Source organism: Armigeres subalbatus, chromosome 3 (genome assembly GCF_024139115.2).
Source record: "Armigeres subalbatus isolate Guangzhou_Male chromosome 3, GZ_Asu_2, whole genome shotgun sequence".
In the NCBI taxonomy this organism is placed as follows: Eukaryota; Metazoa; Arthropoda; class Insecta; order Diptera; family Culicidae; genus Armigeres; species Armigeres subalbatus.
The window spans coordinates 119,606,803-119,626,373 of NC_085141.1; the positions used below are offsets into that span (position 1 = coordinate 119,606,803).

The 19,571-nt window shown below is 43.2% G+C and overlaps 1 protein-coding gene across 1 annotated transcript; it reads left to right on the plus strand.

Annotated features, from left to right (window-relative positions):
- The first annotated feature begins 1,134 nt into the window (after positions 1-1,134).
- Positions 1,135-19,407, plus strand: LOC134226610 (protein HBS1). Its single transcript, XM_062707487.1, has 6 exons — positions 1,135-1,374; positions 1,443-1,663; positions 1,729-1,972; positions 10,986-11,542; positions 18,234-18,639; positions 18,700-19,407. Exons 1-6 carry the CDS (start codon positions 1,335-1,337, stop codon positions 19,329-19,331), a joined length of 2,100 nt encoding a protein of 699 aa, XP_062563471.1. The 5' UTR covers positions 1,135-1,334; the 3' UTR covers positions 19,332-19,407.
- Positions 19,408-19,571: the final 164 nt, after the last annotated feature.

Sequence of the window (19,571 nt, forward strand, 5' to 3'; positions counted from 1 at the left end):
TGACAGGTCATCAATGAAGAATAGAGAAGGTTCCGTACTCCGATCGGAAATCCTATCACAGAGCATTGTCCCGATTTTAGCTATCAAGCCACTTCCAGCTGTAAAGACGCTCCTGTCTCCGAAACTCTGGTCACTCTGAAGTGCTGGCAGAAAAAGCGCCGAGCCGAACCGAAGATTTTGAACATTGGTGGAACCGGCGATTTCCTAAAATTTCGTGTCCAGGATGGCGTATACGGTAAAATTTTACCGAAATCTCAACAGCTGAACTGTTCGGTAAATAATTTAACTGATTTTCGGTGATTTTGACAGTTGAGCAATGGAGAAAATTACAAAAAATCTGTAAAATAAATTACCGAACAGTTCAGCTGTTGAGATTTCGGTAAAATTTACCGAATACAGTGAACGTTCGCTAATTGGGGGTTTTCTAGTTGGGGCGCTTTTTAGTTGGGGGTTCGCTAATTGGGGCGAAACCCAATTAAAAAGCAGCTAAACGTCAGAATGTGATGTCAAAAACGAGTTGACGTTTTGTTTCCGTGTTTGGCGGGATCGATATTTTCTGGCGCGTAAAATTTTCCTTTGTTCAATGCAAAAAGTAAACAACATTGACGCTTGTCAAAACGCCCCAATTAGCGAACGGCATTCGCTAGTTGGGGTGAGGTCGTGCCCCAATTAGCGAACGATCACTGTACGGTGAAATGAGGTAAGTGTGTGCGTGTGTTAACATTGCAGCGGAGTTGTGTCTTAGCTCATTTGACAGGAGCGATCGCCCGCAAAAGCGAATGACCGTTAAAAAGTGTGAGACAATCAGAGAGCGCCAGTGACACGTCGGTTCGTCGGTGGTTTAATATCGAACTGTCAAATCTAACCATTCCGGAGCAGGGTTATTTTTAACCACGGCGAAATAACCATCGAACTGTCAAATTTTAACTAAAAGTTAAACGAATCGGTGGAATGGTTCACAGCCTAAATAAAGCCAAAGAATCGATTGAGCGAATAAAAAATTTGACGGGAAAGGTCAATTGCGGATAGCACTCCCCTATAGGGACTCCCGCACGCAAACTCATCATCGTCATCATCATTAAAAAATAAGTAATGATGACATAATCCCAAACATCTGTCACTGAGGTTTGACATTAAATTTGTACTACAAAATATTTTGTGCAAGCAAGACTGCAACGCAATCAATATTTTCCAATTTTATTTCTTAAATTTTAGTATTTTAAATATGAATTCCTCAGCTTAAAAGTATTTTTGAGCTATTTCGAGAATTCAAATGCTAAATGTGTGAGTTTTAAACAGTGTTCTGAAAAGCAAATAGAAACAGCTACAGCAAAATGTCTCGCCATAGAAACGTGCGGACTATGAACTATGACGGTGAGTGTAAATAATGAAACATCCATTCGTTTGATCGCTCTCACCTATGTACCGTTTTGTATCGCAAGAATACGACGATGATGACGACTATCCCTACGGACACTCGATGGAGGACGAATGCATCTCCCCGACGGACGCCCAACAGTGGATATTTGACCGCGCTAGAGGGCAGCACAGTATGTCCGCTTTTCTGGCCAACAACAAGAACATCGAAGAGGAGGACGATGACGAGGTGCAGTCGGAACAGTCACCCTCGGAAAGCTCCAAGCTTCAGAGAAGAGATTCCGAGGTAGGGTTATTGCAGTAAAATTAATTTCAATTCCGCGTCAAACATTTTTATTGTTTTGTTCATAGTGCTACCAACTACCGGAATTGAACGAAGTGGACAGAGCTCGCTTAATGTCTTGTATGGACGAAATCAGAAATATTGTGGGTGAATCGCTTTCGGATCAGCAGCTGGTAAAAGCAATTATGAAACACAACTATGACTTTAACAATGCTTTGGATGAGCTTCTGAATAGTACCAAAAATACGCCGCAGCAGTTGGAAGCAGTGGATAAGGTTGCTCCAGAAGCCTCACAGGAACCCATTGAAAAAGGTGACTATCTCGGATATTATCTATGAAGCGTATGAGACGTTTGTTTATGATTGAATGCGTTTTATACATCAGCACTAACACCGAACAAATTTACATGCTAAATAACACCAGTATAAGCACCATGCACTAATACAATATGGTGAAATTCGGATATGTAGCTTTTGTAAATAATTTCACAATAAACTAAATGCTGATGTATTTAAACAGTCGCACAGTCAGGCGCCATAAACAAACGAAGCTTGTAACTTAACGGTTGAAGTAGATTTCTAACTAGTTCCTTGTTTGATTTTTCACGTACAACCCAACAATTTATCTCGGATGGGCGCTCTGCTTGGATTGCTTATGGAAGGTAAGATTTTAAAACATCTCAATTGTCAACTGTTATCAAGTCAATGGGACAAGTTCCACCGCGTTTTAATTTGCCTACTGTTAAATTTGATGCAAATACTGGACAAAGTTCACCGAACAACATGACCAACCTAAACTTGAGTGATCTTGTAAAATCCCGTATGCAGAAAAACGAAACCGATAGTGAAAGTTACAGTGACGAAGAATCTAGTGATCATATTAAAAACTCACTGGTCCCAAAGTTGTCCGACCTTTCAATTAACAGTGATAGTGGCATGGCATCGTCTTCTGCCGAAAGTATGTTTTCGAATCTGTCCGACTTGGCCCGTCATCACCTACAGTCCAAGGGAGAAACTCCTATAGGAAGTCCGCTTACCACAAAAAGTGGCGGTTTCGTAGTTCCGAATATCTTTAAAATACCTGCTAAGAAACCTCCACCTGGGATCGGCTCTATAAGTCCATCCGTGAACGATACACCCAAACTTCCACTAGCGCAGAATAATTGGATTGTTGATCTCAAATCAGCTCTGATAAAAAATAAATCGGAGGAAATCACACCCCACCGGCTTTCTGCTTTGGGAAAGAGCGAAAATGACGAACCCATCGAGTACGGATTTATTGATTGCGATATCATAGAATCGAAACCGGTGATCGATGAGCTCTGTCTCATAGATGCTAGTGGTATCATGACTCGCAAGCTGGCAAACCGCACCAATGTTTGTTCTGGGCTCGCTAGTGTATTGTGCGTGCGGTACAGAAAACGCAATAGAACGCGCGTTCGACATGGATTTGTAAGCAAAGCAAACCAGGTGGTGCCTTTTCGATTCAACGATCCCTCGCCGGATGATATCGTGCTGGAACACATTAGGAAATTTAAAAGATGAAAACTGCCGTGGCATCACTGATAATTTACCAATATTCCAGGAAACAAGTACACGCTGCTCTTTGCAGTCGAAATGTATTAATTTAGTAACTTACACTTTTTACGATTTTTTAGTTTTAAGAAGTATTGTAATTTTTGTTTAAATTTAGTTTTGTAGGATTTTTTTAAATTTTTGATGAAATGAACAAAAAAAAAAGAAATAATGTAACTGCAATTCAACAAGCAAACAGGCATAACACTTAGTACATTAGGCGAACAAATTCATCGTCACGAGAACATTAACAGCGTCTGTTGTTAACTCTGATTTAGGAAAATCACGTACTGATAAGGCTAATAAATATTTTATTTGGATAGTAATTTACTGTACGATGAAATATTCTCAAGTGTTATGTCTGTTTGTCTGTGTTAATTCTTTTTTTTTAATGGTATTTTCAAGGTACTGTAAATGGTAGTTCGAAGTATCTTCTTAACCTGCAAAAAAATCCATAAGCCCACGTTCTAATCGACGGTAAATTCCGAACCACACCGAGAACGGTTTTAAAGCATCCACCAAACGCATTAAACTTATTTGCCACTCCATTTGGGTACCTGACGAATGAGTAGGCAATTCAACGAGTGTAACACTGCCATTGGTCTCCTGTCGCGCTCGGTTCTGCCCACAAGCATGTAATTTGTCTTCGATGCATTCACCACCAGTCCAACTTTTGTTGCTTCACGTTTCAGGCGGGTGTACAGTTTTATCACCTTTGCAAATGTTCGGCCGACAATGTCCATGTCATCAGCGAAACAAATAGATTGACTGGATCTGTTGAAAATCGTATGGTACACCCGGTTCTCCGCATGACACCTTCTAGCGCAATGTTGAACAGCAGGCACGAAAGTTCATCACCCTGTCTTAGTTTCCGGCGCGATTCGCCCGGCACGAAGCCTTTGCGGGATGCGTTGAGCTTCTGATAGAACTTGCGGGTTTCTTGAGGACGGCACAGCTGTTCCATCTCCTCGCACTCCGCTTTACTTTACGTTGCCGGAAGTGGGGCCTCTTCGAGCTCACCCTCTTCCGGCAACGCTGCCTCGAGATGCTGCGCGTATGCAGTGGCGACATCAGGTTGCTCTAGGTCGTAACGCGGCGGCTGTCGGTACCGAACATTGCTGATGACGGATAGTTTTGGGCGCAGTTTTGGACCAGATAGTGGTTATAGTCGATGTTAGCGCTACGATATGTCCTGACGTACACTCTTAAATTAGTTTGCCGACCTTTTTATAATTTTTCGCTGAGATCTCGGTATTTTTTTTAACGAATTTTGGCGATACTTTTACCAAAATTTCGACATAATTTTACCAAAATTCATCAAATTTGACTTTTTACCGAGATCTCGGTAACTGTTAACGATGACGCGGTAATGTTTTCCGAAATCTCGGTAAAAAATTTACCGAGATTCGTCGAAATTCTTGCCGAGATCCCGACAGTTGGATTCTCGGCAATCGTAAAATCTCGAATTTCAAGTGTGTAGATAATGTCGGAGAAGTGCCGTCCATCAACCAGAACGTGGTTGATTTGTGATTCTGTCTGCAGTGGTTATCTCCAGGTGTACCGATACGGGAGGCTGTGTTGAAAGTAGGTGCTGCGAATGGCCATATTCTTGGAGGCGGCAAAATCAATTAGTCGTAGGCCGTTTTCGATCGTCAGCCGGTGGGCGCTGAACTTTCCAATCTAAACTCCTCCTTTTGGCCAACCTGAGCGTTCAAATCTCTTATGATAATTTTGACGTCGTGGCTTGTGCAGCTGTCGCACTCACGTTCCAGCTGCGCGTAGAATACGCCTTTATCATCATCAGTGCCTCCGGAGTGGGCTATGGACGTTGATTATACTGAAGTTGAAGAACCGGCCTTTGATCCTCAACCTGCACATTCTCTCATTGATCGGCCACCACCCGATTACGTGCCTTTGCATTTTGCCCATCACTATGAAGGTGTTCCCAGCTCGTGTGTGTTGCCGCTGCTCTGGTAGATGGTATGACTACCTCTAAACGTTCGCACCATTGGTCCCTTCCAACAAACCTCCTACAGCGCTACGATGCCGAATCCACGGTCCGAATTCCGGTCCGTACTCTCTTGATTATTAGTTGCGTAATTTTTTTTTAAAGGCTGGCTTGCAGGACCTGACACAAAACCCCCTAAATTTCCGGAGGACCATTCCTCCTTTTTTCCGGGGGACCATGGTGCACAGTTTCACTTAGAGTCCCTCGGTGGCACTCGGACGATGATCAGCCGCTCCTAACATGGATAACAAACGCTCAGTAAGATTTGCACCTTCCCTTCCCTGTCAGCATACGACCATAATGATATGGAAATGCTAATATCATCTTCCAAACTTGGACGCACATGTTCATGATAGAATTAGAGGCGAAAGTATAGAATTGATAGTTCCGTTAGGATACGGCAGGCATGAAGAATGTTTTTATAGAAGTCGATTCGGAGGACAATATTTGTGATGGCACATATCACACGACCTTCCTTCTGCCAAGCTCCCGTATGAAGGGGGAGGGAAGAATATCAGTGTGGAAGCTGATATATCTCCACTGGCCACAGCTTCCACACTGATATTCTTCCCTCCCCCTTCATACGGGAGCTTGGCAGAAGGAAGGTCGTGTGATATGTGCCATCACAAATATTGCCCTCCGCTCGCTTTCAAATCGACTTCTATAAAAACATTCTTCATGCCTGCCGTATCCTAACGGAACTATCAGTTCTATACTTTCGCCTCTAATTCTATCATGAACATGTGCGTCTAAGTTTGGAAGATGATATTAGCATTTCCATATCATTGTAAATCGTTTAACTTCACGTAGAAGTAACACACACAAAAATCATTAATTTAGTGTACGACCATAGTTCCCGCCGGGGTTCGTTACCCGATCTTCCCTAAGGTTGCTCATATCCCGTCCAGCACCATGAGGAGCTAGGGTAGGAGTTGCTGGGTAAGAGGCTAAGGGCCGCGAGATGGGGTCTATTTCATTTCTTCACGTACGCGAAGTACCAATGGTACGCTTTACCCAGCATTTGCCGTGCCACGCGAAAGCGATTTTGCAGTCACAAGTGGGAGTGGCACTACCAATATTAGAGATGATTGATCCGCCAGTGCCCGAGCAGGAGCGACGACCTCAATATCAGAAATTGGTATGAAGTAGCCTTGCATAATAGGTAAAATACCAAAAAATAATACCAAAAACTTATATGCAGAATACATGAGGCATAACATGCTTAGGTATTTCAATACCACTAATTTTTGCCTTTCTCGTATACTAAGTATACGGTAAAGGCTATATGATCGCTCCAAAAACGAACTTTTTATAGAAGGCCCGGAGACCCATAGTGTTATATACCGATCGACTCAGCTCGACGAATTGAGGTGATGTCTGTGTGTATGTGTGTGTGTGTGTGTGTGTGTGTGTATGTGTGTTCGTCTGTGCGCACCCACCCAAAAAAAATGTCACTCATTTTTCAGGTACTTATCCTTAACCGATTTACTCGCAACAAGTTGCATTCGATGCAGGACACTCTGCCATTGTTTCCTATTGAAAATTGGTCAGATCGGACTATGGGCTCGGAAGCTATGGCCAAAATATCACTTTTATTACAGAAAAAAATGTCACTCATTTTTCATGCACTTATTCTTAACCGATTTACTCGCAACAAGTTGCATTCGACGCAGGATACTCTGCCATTGTTTCCTATTGAAAATAGGTCAGATCGGACTATGGGCTCGGAAGTTATGGCCAAAATACCACTTTTTTATAGAAAAATTGAGTAAAAAAATGTCACTCATTTTTCAGGCACTTATCCTTAACCGATTTACTCGCAACAAATTGCATTCGACGCAGGATACTCTACCATTACTTCCTATTGAAAATTGGGCAGATCGGACTATGGGCTCAAGAGTAATGGCCAAAATACTATTTTTATAATGCACGAGAAAGGCACCATTACCGCTAGGTGGATTAATCAGGGTTTTGGTATTATCACTTTGGTATTTTACCTCTTATGCAGGGCTAGTTCATAACAGAGTATGGTATCAATAACAGAATTAGGTATTATTTAGCCGATTTCTCCTGCTCGGGTGGTAGCATCGCAGGCACTACGCTGGATACGTTTGTTAGAGGAAACAAATGCAGCATGGGCAAGATTGCAATTTCTGTGAAGAACTGAACTCCGTTACCAACATTCACATGAATAAAGAACCAGAAGGAGTCGTATGATTTACGCGGATTTTTTCCTAAAAGTTATTTTTACACGCGGTTCTTCAAAAAGGTCGGGAAACTTGAGAAAACCGCTTAAAATAGATTAACCGCGGTTTTAAACGAATTTTGGTATTTAACGGCTTTTTACGCAGTTTCCGGGTTTTACGCGGTTGTTGTGATTTATGCATTTTACGCGGTGTATGTAACACTATGGGCCTCTGAGCCTGCTATGAAAAGATTGTTTTGAAGTTAAATTATTGTACACTAGGGTCGCGACTCACGCGGTACGTATTTATAAAATCAGACGTCAGTGTATTCCAGTACAACTTTGTTGAACGAGAAAGGCAAAAAAGATTGCTGCAACTGCAATATCGCGCGATGACGAACAGGGCTGTATTGTAGGACAAGGTCAACAGCTGGGAAAATAGATCTTCCGCCATCATGAAGCGATTAGCTGTACCACGCTAATAGCACATGGAAGTTAAATGCTAAACCGCTTACGCAATGTGTTAGTCATTAGTCAAATGCTGCGGACATGTCGAACTAGTAGCAGTTATGATAGATAAAGATTTCCGGACAATTTGACACGATTAGCGGATTAATTTTTAATTTCAGGAATGCTTTCAAACGTGACGGCAAAGTGCAGGTCGTTTGTTCCTGGGTCCCTAGCTCCTTTCGACTAAAGTGTTTGCATTAAACGTTACTTCCGGTTACTTGGATTCGCCGATGACATTGATATAATAGACCAATGCAAACTCTAACTTAACCTCACTTATTTTGACAGTTCACAGAGCTTGTTTACAAGGTGTTGAAAGAAAAATCAATTATGAGAAAATTAAAATTCATATTTTTAGTTTAAAATTGCTGTGATCCAAATATTTCAATGATATTCTTTGCATTCAGCATGAAATCAATTGCAAAGGACATCTACATGCGAATAAAATGACGAAACAATTTAATCGGAAGCTTCGCCAGAGGCTAAGTCCCGGTGAAAAAGCTCTGTGAACTGTCAACCTACGTCATCATGCACTGGTCTATGGCACGTTAGTTAGAAAGAAGCCTACTTGAAACTGAAGGGAAGCTAAGCCGATCCGATTAGTTATCAACAAGTCCACATGGAAGCGCCTACACACCAGTCAAGCAGTTTAACAAGCATTGACTCCGCCCCCCAAGGAAACGCTTTGGTTGCTGCTTTGTTTGAACGTGTGTGAAGTTTGTTCGAACAACCATTTGACAGTCTCGGCGTCTCGGTTGTAAAAAATTAAAACGGTTTGATTTTGGTTTGAGTTGTCGGGGCGGAGTCAAGGTTCGCCGAACATGTTTGAGCATTTGTAGTGAAGTTGCACAAACCTCAAGTTGGCGCTTCGGTCGTTCGTGTGTGATATTCATTCATTCATTTATTTAGTGTACATCTAAACAGATAACACTGAATCAACAATTTGACGCCACAATACACGGTTCGAGGCCGCATCTCTCCATTCTTGAATACGCCCCACGCTCGCCAAGTCGTTTTGCACCTGGTCTGCCCATCTCGCTTGCTGCGCTCGTACCTGCCGCATCGGAAGCGAACACCATCTTTGCAGGGTTGCTGTCCGGCATTCTTGCAACATGTCCTGCCCATCGTACCCTTCCGGCTTTAGCTATCTTCTGGATACTGGGTTTGCCGTAGAGTTACTCGTAGCAAGCTCGTGGTTCATTCTTCGCCGCTACACACCGTCTTCTTGCACACCGCCAAAGATTGTCCTAAGCACCCGTCTCTCGAATACTCCGAGTGCTTGCAAGTCCTCGTCGAGGATTGTCCATGTTTTATGTCCGTAGAGGACAACCGGTCTTATTAGCGTCTTGTACATGACACATTTGGTGCGGTGGCGAATCTTTTTTGACCGCAGTTTCTTCTGTAGCCCGTAGTTGGCCCGACTTCCACAGATGATGCGCCTTCGTATTTCACGACTAACATTGTTATCAGCCGTTAGCAAGGATCCTAGGTAGACGAATTCCTCGACCACCTCGAAGGTATCCCGGTCTATCGTAACACTGCTTCCCAGGCGGGCCCTGTTGCGCTAAGTTCCGCCCACAAGCATGTATTTTGTCTTTGACGCATTCACCACCTGTCCAACTTTTGTTGCTTTACGTTTCAGGCGGGTGTACAGTTCTGCCACCTTTGCAAATGTTCGGCCGACATTCGGTCCATGTCATCCGCGAAACAAATAAATGTTGGATCTGTTGAAAATCGTACCTCGGCTATTACAACCCGGCTCTCCGCATGACACCTTCTAGCGCAATGTTGAACAACAGGCACGATAGTCCATCACCTTGTCTCAGTCCCCGGCGCGATTCGAACGATCTGGAGTGTTCGCCCGAAATCTTCACACAGTTTTGCACACCATCCACCGTTGCCGTTGCCATCCAGTCTGGTAAGCTTCCCAGGGAAGCTGTTCTCGTCCATAATTTTCCATAGCTCTACGCGGTCTATACCGTCGTATGCCGCCTTGAAATCAACGAACAGATGGTGCGTTGGGACCTGGTATCCACGGCATTTTTGAAGGATTTGCCGTACAGTAAAGATCTGGTCCGTTGTCGAGCGGCTGTCAACGAAACCGGCTCCATAACTACCCACGAACTCATTCACTAATGGTGACAGACGACGGAAGATGATCTGGGATATCACTTTGTAGGCGGCATTAAGGATGGTGATCGCTCGAAAGTTCTCACACTCCAGCTTGTCGCCTTTCTTCTAGATGGGGCATATATCCCCTTCCTTCCACTCCTCCGGTAGCTGTTCGGTTTCCCAGATTCTGACTATCAGTTTGTGCAGGCAAGTGGCCAGCTTTTCCGGGCCCATCTTGATGAGCTCAGCTCCGATACCGGCCTTATCAGCTGCTTTATTGGTCTTCAGCTGTTGGATGGCATCCTTAACTTCCCTCAAGGTGGGTGGGGTGGTTGGCTTCCATCGTCTGCTGAACTGACGTAGTCATCTCCTCCTCTGCCTTGACTTTCACTGCCTGTACTCTCAGCGCCATTCAAATGTTCCTCGTAGTGCTGCTTCCACCTTTGGATCACCACACGTTCGTCCGTCAAGATGCTCCCATCCGGCGTTTCTTCTCCTGAAAAAGGCGGGTCTGCTGTCTCCGCTTCCGTCTTCCGTCGTAACTTGCTGCAGCGCATCTGCCCGCGCTGCGTCCTTGTGTGATATTGTTGGTCGAATAAATTGATTTTTCGTGCCGCTGTTGGTAAATTTTGATGGATGTTTGAATAAACGAGATGTGGAGTCTTGACCGTGTGTACGTTCCAATAGGAAGAGGCAGCCACTCATCACGAGATTGTATCGAACATCGGAACATCGCCGCCATTCTCTTATCTCAGTAATATTCAAAAAGCTACCATCGTGCGAATTCACCACCAATTATCTAAATCTCTATATAATTTTGTTGTTTTTAGTCATCTGTGATCTCAAAAAACAGCTTTGTTGGTATAATATAGAAATATTATTCGAAACCCTGTTATACAAGCAAATTAAGGAATTTTTTTTGTTCACTTCACACAGGCATCGGTAACCGTTTGCTGGAAGAATCGGGCAAACTATTAGGTCAACTCCCACCTCAACTGAAAGTGGCGGCTCCCGTAGATGAGCCACCGCATCCAACGATCCTTATTACACCAAAGGCAAAGAATCCCAACGTCACGAGAGGTTTCGAGATCAACAGTCCTCGGGTGCAGTCTCCGTCCGTATCTGGTCGCAACACACCAGTACAGGAAAGTGCCGACGACACAAAATTATTTCAAACGCCTAAACCATTGCCAAAGGAGCTCCAACGCAATGCTCAGGAACTGTTCAAAAAGGAACGTGGTGGAGACAAACAACACATCCATATGGTGGTTATCGGCCACGTCGATGCCGGCAAGAGTACGCTGATGGGTCACTTGCTGTGCGACACCGGAAACATCAGCCAGAGGGTAATGCATAAAAACGAACAAGAGAGCAAAAAGCTCGGAAAGCAGAGTTTCATGTACGCTTGGGTGCTGGACGAAACTGGCGAAGAGCGGGAACGGGGCATCACGATGGACGTTGGGAGCTCGCGGTTCGAAACGGTGAACAAGCAGGTATGAATTGAATACAGTGAAGGAAATGAAATTAATTCACTTCTGATCTGGAATTCTGTTATCGATAAGTATCTGACATTGTAATCTTCATAGATAAGAGTTTACACGAAGATAAGGACTGTTCATGTTATATAGAGGGCACATTGTTCTGGAGATATTTTTTAAATTAAAATCACTATCATCTTAACATTTAGAAAGAAATCTGATTATTTCCAAAGCGCTACTATTTACGAAGCCGATGAAGGTATTTTTGACGAATACCTTTCATCAGCCTTTCTACAGTTTTCTTCATTATCTTCCGGCTCGTAGATGACCACATTTTTTAATCATCGACAGATTGTGCTTCTTGGCCATTCTTCCGTAAGAACCGCTTAATAAGTGCCCAGTATCGCTCGATTGGACGTAATTCAGGTCAATTTGGTAGAATGACTTCTTAACCGACGAAATTGATTTCAAATCTCGCGCATAGTTTCATAGGGGCGTAACTGTATTGATCGATTTCTTTTCGTCGATTTTTTCTTTTTATTATTGTAGCGAATTGCGCTAGTTTGTCGATGATTTAATGGTTTGGTGCGATAAAGGATGAATGTATCTTGCACCAGAATCAATAATCACGGTTGTAGCTTTTGAAACAATTGAGTTATTAACCAAATATAAAATCGATTAAGAGTTTTAATCTGATCCATCAATGTAGGTACTGCCCATGTCCATGTCCCATGTCGATTTTTGTCGATTTTGATTTTCTTTCAGAAATTAGCATGAAATTGTTTGAGAAAAACTGATAAAATAGTATGCTTTGTAATAGAAATTTGAAAATCAAAACCCACTTGTGTTGTCCCATCTTGATATTTTATTCGCATAACAGATACATTCCAGATTTTGACTCTATTACAAACAAAACAAAATATGGCCCAATTATAAGTCCCATTGCATTGTACATATATAAAAAAAATAGTCAAATAAGAAGAAAAGAAGAAGTCAAATATTCAGAAAGTTTGCAGTTTTTATCAATTTATTAGATTTTTTTGTGTTTCTTCATGTGAAACGAGTTAAAAAAATCAACTGCAAATTGCTCAAGTTGAGGAAAACTGATATGGGACTCTTATGCGAATAGGGGTAGTGTGGCAGCCCAAATAGTCCAGAATAGTGGTGGGTCGTCATGCTGACGATATACATAGAGGAACAAGAAGCTTTTTAATGCATTCGTTGCGATTGCGATAAATTTTGCCGTTGATGGTTCCTGTGGTGAAAAATTGCATTTTTTTTTGTCACAGAAACAAGTTGCCTGCCATACAAGAATTTTTTTTTGTCAAATTTATCCATATGCCGATCGTTCTTTTGTCATCAGGCACCGTCTCTCCAACTACTACGTTTTAAAACTCAAATTGGTAATTGGTATAACTATATAGGCTATATGTACCGGTTGTGGCTATAGGGGAGGAGAAGACCACCAGCTGTCATCGAGAGAAGAAGTAGAATCATTGAAATTTCTCACGGTGTGATATAGAAAATGAAGTATATTTTTGTTATAAAACAAAAATTAAGGGCGTTTCTCGAAAAAATCTTGGTTCACGGGGTTATAATTTTAAAAGCACACAAAACAGACATGATATCTCGATTTTTATATTTTTTTTCGAATAAGCAGTTAATGCTTAAGATTGTTGAATTTCTAACCCCACAAATTAAAAATTGTTAGACAAAAAAAAACTATAACGTTCTAGAGACATTTTAATTCTCATTTTCTATATCATGCCATGTCAAATTTCAATTACTTACTTACTTATGGGTCCTGTACACCTCCGGTGGTGCAAAGGGCCGACTTGAAAGATAAAGGAAGTTTGCAATATAAATATTTTAGGAGTCAGATTCTATAAAAGTTGGTATTTAACGATTGTTGCAAATTATGATGCATTGATTGCTCATATTAAGGGGATGATGCAAAAACATGGGATTAGAAATATAAACCTTCACGAGAGATGTCAAATATTAAATACCTTCATATTATATATAAATACCTTCATATTATATATATTATATATAAATACTTATGGATCCTGTACACCTCCGGTGGTGCAAAGGGCCGACTTGAAAGATCTCCATCCTGAGCGATGCCCGGCTATCGCTTTAACCTGTTGCCAGGTTAGATTTCGGTCGACTTCTTTTATTTCTTTATTGAGGCTTCTCCGCCATGAGCCTCTGGGTCTGCCTCTGCTGCGATGTCCCGCTGGGTTCCAGTCTAATGCTTGTTTACAGATTTCGTTTCCGCCTCTACGTAGAGTGTGGCCGACCCAGCCCCACTTCCGATCCCGAATTTCTGTTGCTATCGGCCTCTGATGACAACGACGATGGAGCTCGTTGTTTGAGATCCAGTTGTGAGGTCACCAGGCCCGAATTATATACGAATTATATAGGCATCTGTTAATGAACACCTGCAGCCGTTGAGTGTTCTCCACTGATACACACCATGTTTCGCTAGCGTATAACAGCACAGATTTCATGTTAGAGTTGAAAATTCGTATTTTGGTGCGTTCACTTATCTGCCTGTTTTTCCAGATATTTCTCAAACTCGCAAAGGCAGCCCTTGCTTTCTTGATCCGTGCGCCTATGTCGATCTTGGTACCACCGTCTGACGCCATTTGGCTACCAAGATATTGGAAGCTTTCAACATTCTCCACTGGTTGCCCGGCTACTGTGAACTGGAAGGAGTCACCGTGTTTACATCCAACGATTTAGTTTTGTTGACGTTGATGATTAAACCTGCCTAAGAGGAGCGCTCGGCAAGGTCGTTGAGCTTACTCTGCATATCAGAGCGCCGTTGCGCGAAGAGTGCAACATCATCCGCCAATTCGAATTCATTTAGGTGCTCCATGGTTATAGGCTGCCATAACAGGCCGCGGTTTGGTTCACGGTCAATCGCATCTACCAGAATCTCGTCGATTACGATGAGGAACAGTAACGGTGATAGAATACATCCTTGCCTCACACCAGCTACGACCCGGATAGGGTCGGACAAGACCCCATTGTGTAGCACTCTACACGAGTAGGCCTCGTACTGTGCCTCGATGAGGCCGATGATTTTCTCAGGAACTCCCTTGCGTCTCAGGGCGCCCCACATATTCTCGTGATTGAGACGGTCGAAAGCTTTTTCGTAGTCAATGAATACCAAGTAAAGGGACTCTTGGAATTCGTTGACCTGCTCCAGAATGATGCGGAGCGTGACAATATGCTCCACACAGGATCTTCCGGCACGGAATCCAGCTTGCTGCCGCCGGAGAGTCGCATCGATCTTCTCCTGAATTCGGGCTAGGATAATTTTGCACAGAACTTTGAGAACGGTACACAGCAACATAATGCCTCGCCAGTTATCGTATACAGTCAGGTCACCCTTTTTGGGCACCTTCACTAAGATACCTTGCATCCAGTCGACCGGGAACGTTGCGGTGTCCCAGATATTACGAAATAAACGATGCAGTAGTTGAGCGGATGTCATGGGGTCAGCTTTGAGCATCTCGGCTGATATGCGGTCGACCCCTGGGGCTTTATTCGATTTCATGCTTTGAATGGCTGTTTGAATCTATAGCAGTGATGGAGCTTCGGTATTGACGCGTGTTATACGTCGGATCCTAGGCAGATCATGCCGAAGTGGTGATGGCCTGGTTGGCACTTGAAAAAGTTGTTTGAAGTGCTCGAACCAGCGTTTCAGCTGGTTAGTTGGGTCGGTCAATAACTGATCATTCGCGTCTTTCACAGGCATCGTTGCATTCATCTTCGCCCCGGTTAAGCGTCGTGAGATATCGTAGAGGAGGCGAATGTCCCCAGTTGCGGCGGCTCTCTCTCCTTCGTCGGCCAGAGAGTCTGCCCACGCTCGCTTGTCCCGTCGACATGAACGTTTTACTTCCTTCTCAAGAGCCGCGTATCGTTGACGGGCTAAGACTTTGGCTCCTCTGGTTTTCGATCGCTCTATCGTGGCTTTGGCTTCTCTTCGCTCCTCTATCTTTCTCCATGTCTCATCGGTAATCCATTGTTTTCTCTGGGTGCGTAGTTCGCCCAGATTGTTCTCGCTGGTGGTGATGAAGGCATTCTTGATGGCGGTCCATTGGTCTTCCACGCTGCCACCTTCCGGAATATCTGCAGCACGCGTCTCCAGTTCTTCAACGAAGGACCGTTTCACCGTGGCATCCTCCAGTCGGCGTGTGTTGAATCGTCGTCCAATTTTTTCCTCCTGCCGACGAATCCGCGCAATTCGCAGGCGTATTTCGCCGATGAGGAGGTGATGATCAGACGCGATATCGGCACTACGTTTATTCCGTACATCAAGAAGGCTCCGTTTCCATTTTCGGCTGATGCAGATGTGGTCGATTTGATTTTCTGTAAAGCCGTCACGGGAGACCCACGTGACCTTGTGAACCGGTCGATGAGGGAAGAGCGATCCCCCGATCACCATGTCGTTATTACCACAAAATTCTGCGAACAGCTCTCCGTTTTCGCTCATTTCTCCGAGACCATGGCGTTCCATAATGCGCTCATGGTTCGAGTTGTCGGATCCGATCTTCGCATTGAAGTCGCCCAAACAGATCTTGATATCACCCTTTGGAATTCTATCTACGACGGCATTGGGTTGACTGTAGAAGTTCTCTTTGTCTTGCAGATCGGCAGCATCGGTTGGCGCATAACATTGGATTATAGTAAGGATTCGGACCCGTGTTCTAAATCTGGCAATGATTATCCTTTCACTTATAGGTTCCCACTTCATAAGCGCAGAGTTGTGCCAATTTACCCTGCTGGGCTAGGGTTAAAACGTTCCATGTTCCTATTCGTGTCCGTTGTTTCGCGCTAAGAGTCGTCGCCGTAAAATCAGTCCGTATTCTTTCATTATCGGATTCTCGAACAAATTGATGTTTCGGGAACAGTAGGTTGTTGGCCCAAGGTTCCCTATCCACCGAGATGGGGCTGCCATCTTAGGTATAGCTTCCGGGGAATAGCATTTCATACTCAGCCGCTGGATGCCAGAACAGACGCTGTTGGAGCCGCACCTCCTTATCAGTCGGGACAAATTTGTTTTAAGTCCCACCCAACACCAGGACTAGGCTAGTGCGCTTTGAGCGGCACACGGTCGCTTTGATAGGGCCTGCTTGGGGACACATGCAGCTTTTTATAGGAGTTCAACAGAGCCCACTGTCGAACCCCACCACATCCTAGGCAGACCCCACAGGACGCACCCTCTCACTCTAGCTGATGTCAGAAGGACAACAGTGCCCAGGCTGCACTTCCAGCTAAGTGCGCAACCCTTAGCTGGCGGTCCATTGGCATCGCAAGACCTGGGGAAGCGTGAGTATTGGAACTTGTGAGGACCAGAGCTATGTTAGGCGCCCCTTCCCGGATGTCAACTCACCATTTCGCAGCCTAGTCAAATTTCAATGGTTCTACTTTCTCTCTAAACTTTTCCAGGTGGCAGCACTGATGAAGGAACCTCCCCCATAGCACCAGTTGTCGCACTAGTGCTTTATATGCCAAATGGCCAATCAAATCACCGCAAACCAAGTTCATATCAATGAAGCATATTCATATGATACGATAAAACCTTTGATCTCCTCCAAAACAAGCAAAGCATAATTGTAAAAATTGATTTTGCTTAATTTTTGACGTCCTTTACACCAGTTGTCGCACTAGTGGTCCCTATTTGGCCAGTCCCATGAGAAAACAATGGGATTTGCCAAATAAGGAAAAAAAATAAGGATAGTGCCACAACTGGTGCATGCGTTCCTATTATGGATTAATCAATTTTGATGTTCTAAGGAGCAGGAAGTAAAACCTTTCGATTGATATATAAAGTCCACCCACATGCCTTTTACTTATTTAAAAAAAAGTTGTTCTTATGTATGGCGGCAATTGGTACACCCACCCTAGACCCCAGGTGCTTCTATAAAAAGTTTGTTTTGGAGATTTGCAAAAATAAGCCGCCTTTAGTTAGCTGGAGACTCGATATTCTTTAAATTGGTAAATTGAGAACTATATATACTGCCTATGATCGCATATTTGTAACAATCGACAAAAGTAGGCATGGTAGAAATGGAACGATGAAGTTTGTAATATGCATAAGTATGCAAATCTCAATGATTTTCTAAAAATTCCCAAAAATTGCACAAAAACTTTATCTAGTTGGAATCTTCGGTAGAAACATTTCCATTACTTGGTATTTGAATGCCATCTATTTTCAAAAAAAATTGTACACAGCGCATGGCGTACCGGCAATAAAGTTTTCCAGTGTTACGGTTATGCGGTCACTTTGCTTAATGTTACAAAACAACTTGGTAGTTTTTTCGAGTTTTTCGAAACAAACTTTTTTATTTCACCTGGTCAGCTGGAAGAGCTAGCAATTTGGAGATGATTCATGTGCTTATCTCAAAATCGACAAAAATGCAAATGTTACAAATATGCGATCATGGGCAGTATACAAGTTAGCTCGATTATTATCGGCAATTCTAATCAATATTTAGAGTTTCACAGATTTGTTTAAACATTTTTTGAACAACGTTAACATTATTTATTCTTTTTGAATATACTCGTTGTTCGAAAGCACTCTTATGAATCTTATTCACTTTTCTGCTAAGCTCGAATATAATACTATAGTCCTACAAATCTTTGTTATATTTTATAGTTTATAAGTTATCTTTTTATACTTCTGAATCAGATCACACTGCTAGATGCTCCCGGTCACAAGGACTTCATACCGAACATGATCTCCGGTGCGAATCAGGCGGACGTAGCACTGCTGGTAGTAGATGCCACCAGGGGTGAGTTCGAGACAGGCTTTGAGCAGGGTGGACAAACGCGTGAACACGCGTTACTGGTGCGATCTCTCGGTGTGAACCAGCTGGGCGTTGTCGTCAACAAACTGGACACTGTCGGCTGGTCTAAGCAAAGATTTGACGAAATCGTTGGCAAGTTGAAGGTCTTCCTGAAGCAGGCCGGATTTAAGGAATCGGATGTGGTTTATGTTCCTTGCTCTGGGCTCACCGGAGAAAATCTCGTCAAAGATCCTACCGACGACGAGCTGCTAAAGTGGTACAAGGGTCCAACTTTGCTGAAGGTTATTGGTGAGTAACACAAAAATGAGTGAGAGTATACCCTTGTTGATAATATTCTCTTTGTTTCAGACTCTTTCAAAACTCCGGATCGTTCAATCGATAAACCGTTCCGCATGTCAGTGTCGGACATATTCAAGGGCACCGGTTCAGGTTTCTGCATTTCGGGACGTATCGAATCCGGTATAGTATGCGTGAACGATAAAGTTCTTGTGTGTCCCAGTAAAGAACAGGCAGTTGTTAAGAACATTTCCATAGACGAAGTGCAATACACGACTTGTTTCGCGGGAGATCAGGTCTCGATTACTTTAGCTAACATCGACATCGCCAATATCTCTGTTGGCTACATTCTCAGTGACATCTATAATCCAATTCCTTTGGCAACTAGGATTAGGGCCCGGATAGTAGTGTTTAATATTAAAGTTCCAATCACCTTGGGTTACCCGGTTCTCCTTCACCATCAATCCTTGATTGAACCCGCAACGATTTGCAAACTCAAAGCTCAACTACACAAAGGAACTGGTGAAGTTGTTAAAAAGAATCCTCGCTGTTTGGGTAATAATTCTTGTGCTTCAGTAGATATAGAGTTCCAGCGACCAATCTGCATGGAACGGTACGCGGATTTCAAGGAACTTGGTAGAATTATGTTGCGTGTTGGTGGCGTTACAATTGCAGCCGGCCTCGTTACAGAAATTGTTAAATAGATAAGACAAAATTTAACGTTTTACTCTAGACGGGCATTTGTAATTTCATTCGTTTGCAATAAAAATGACAACGCGATATTAGTTCGGTATTCAATAATCTATCACAAATCCCTAAACGGCAAAAAAAGTTCGGTACGGTTGACTACAGGAAGATTATGGCATGTGCTATTAAAATATTGCATTAAGCATAACCTTCGTTCAGGTCTACAACTTCCGTAAAGTGGAAGTTTCAATTTACAA

Excerpts from the sequence above, each read along its gene's own strand:
- LOC134226610 (XM_062707487.1), top strand. The coding sequence starts at position 1,335 with ATGTCTCGCCATAGAAACGTGCGGACTATGAACTATGACG. Across the intron at positions 1,375-1,442 it reads GCGGACTATGAACTATGACG|AATACGACGATGATGACGAC; the intron begins GTGAGTGTAAAT and ends TTGTATCGCAAG. Across the intron at positions 11,543-18,233 it reads TCGAAACGGTGAACAAGCAG|ATCACACTGCTAGATGCTCC; the intron begins GTATGAATTGAA and ends CTTCTGAATCAG.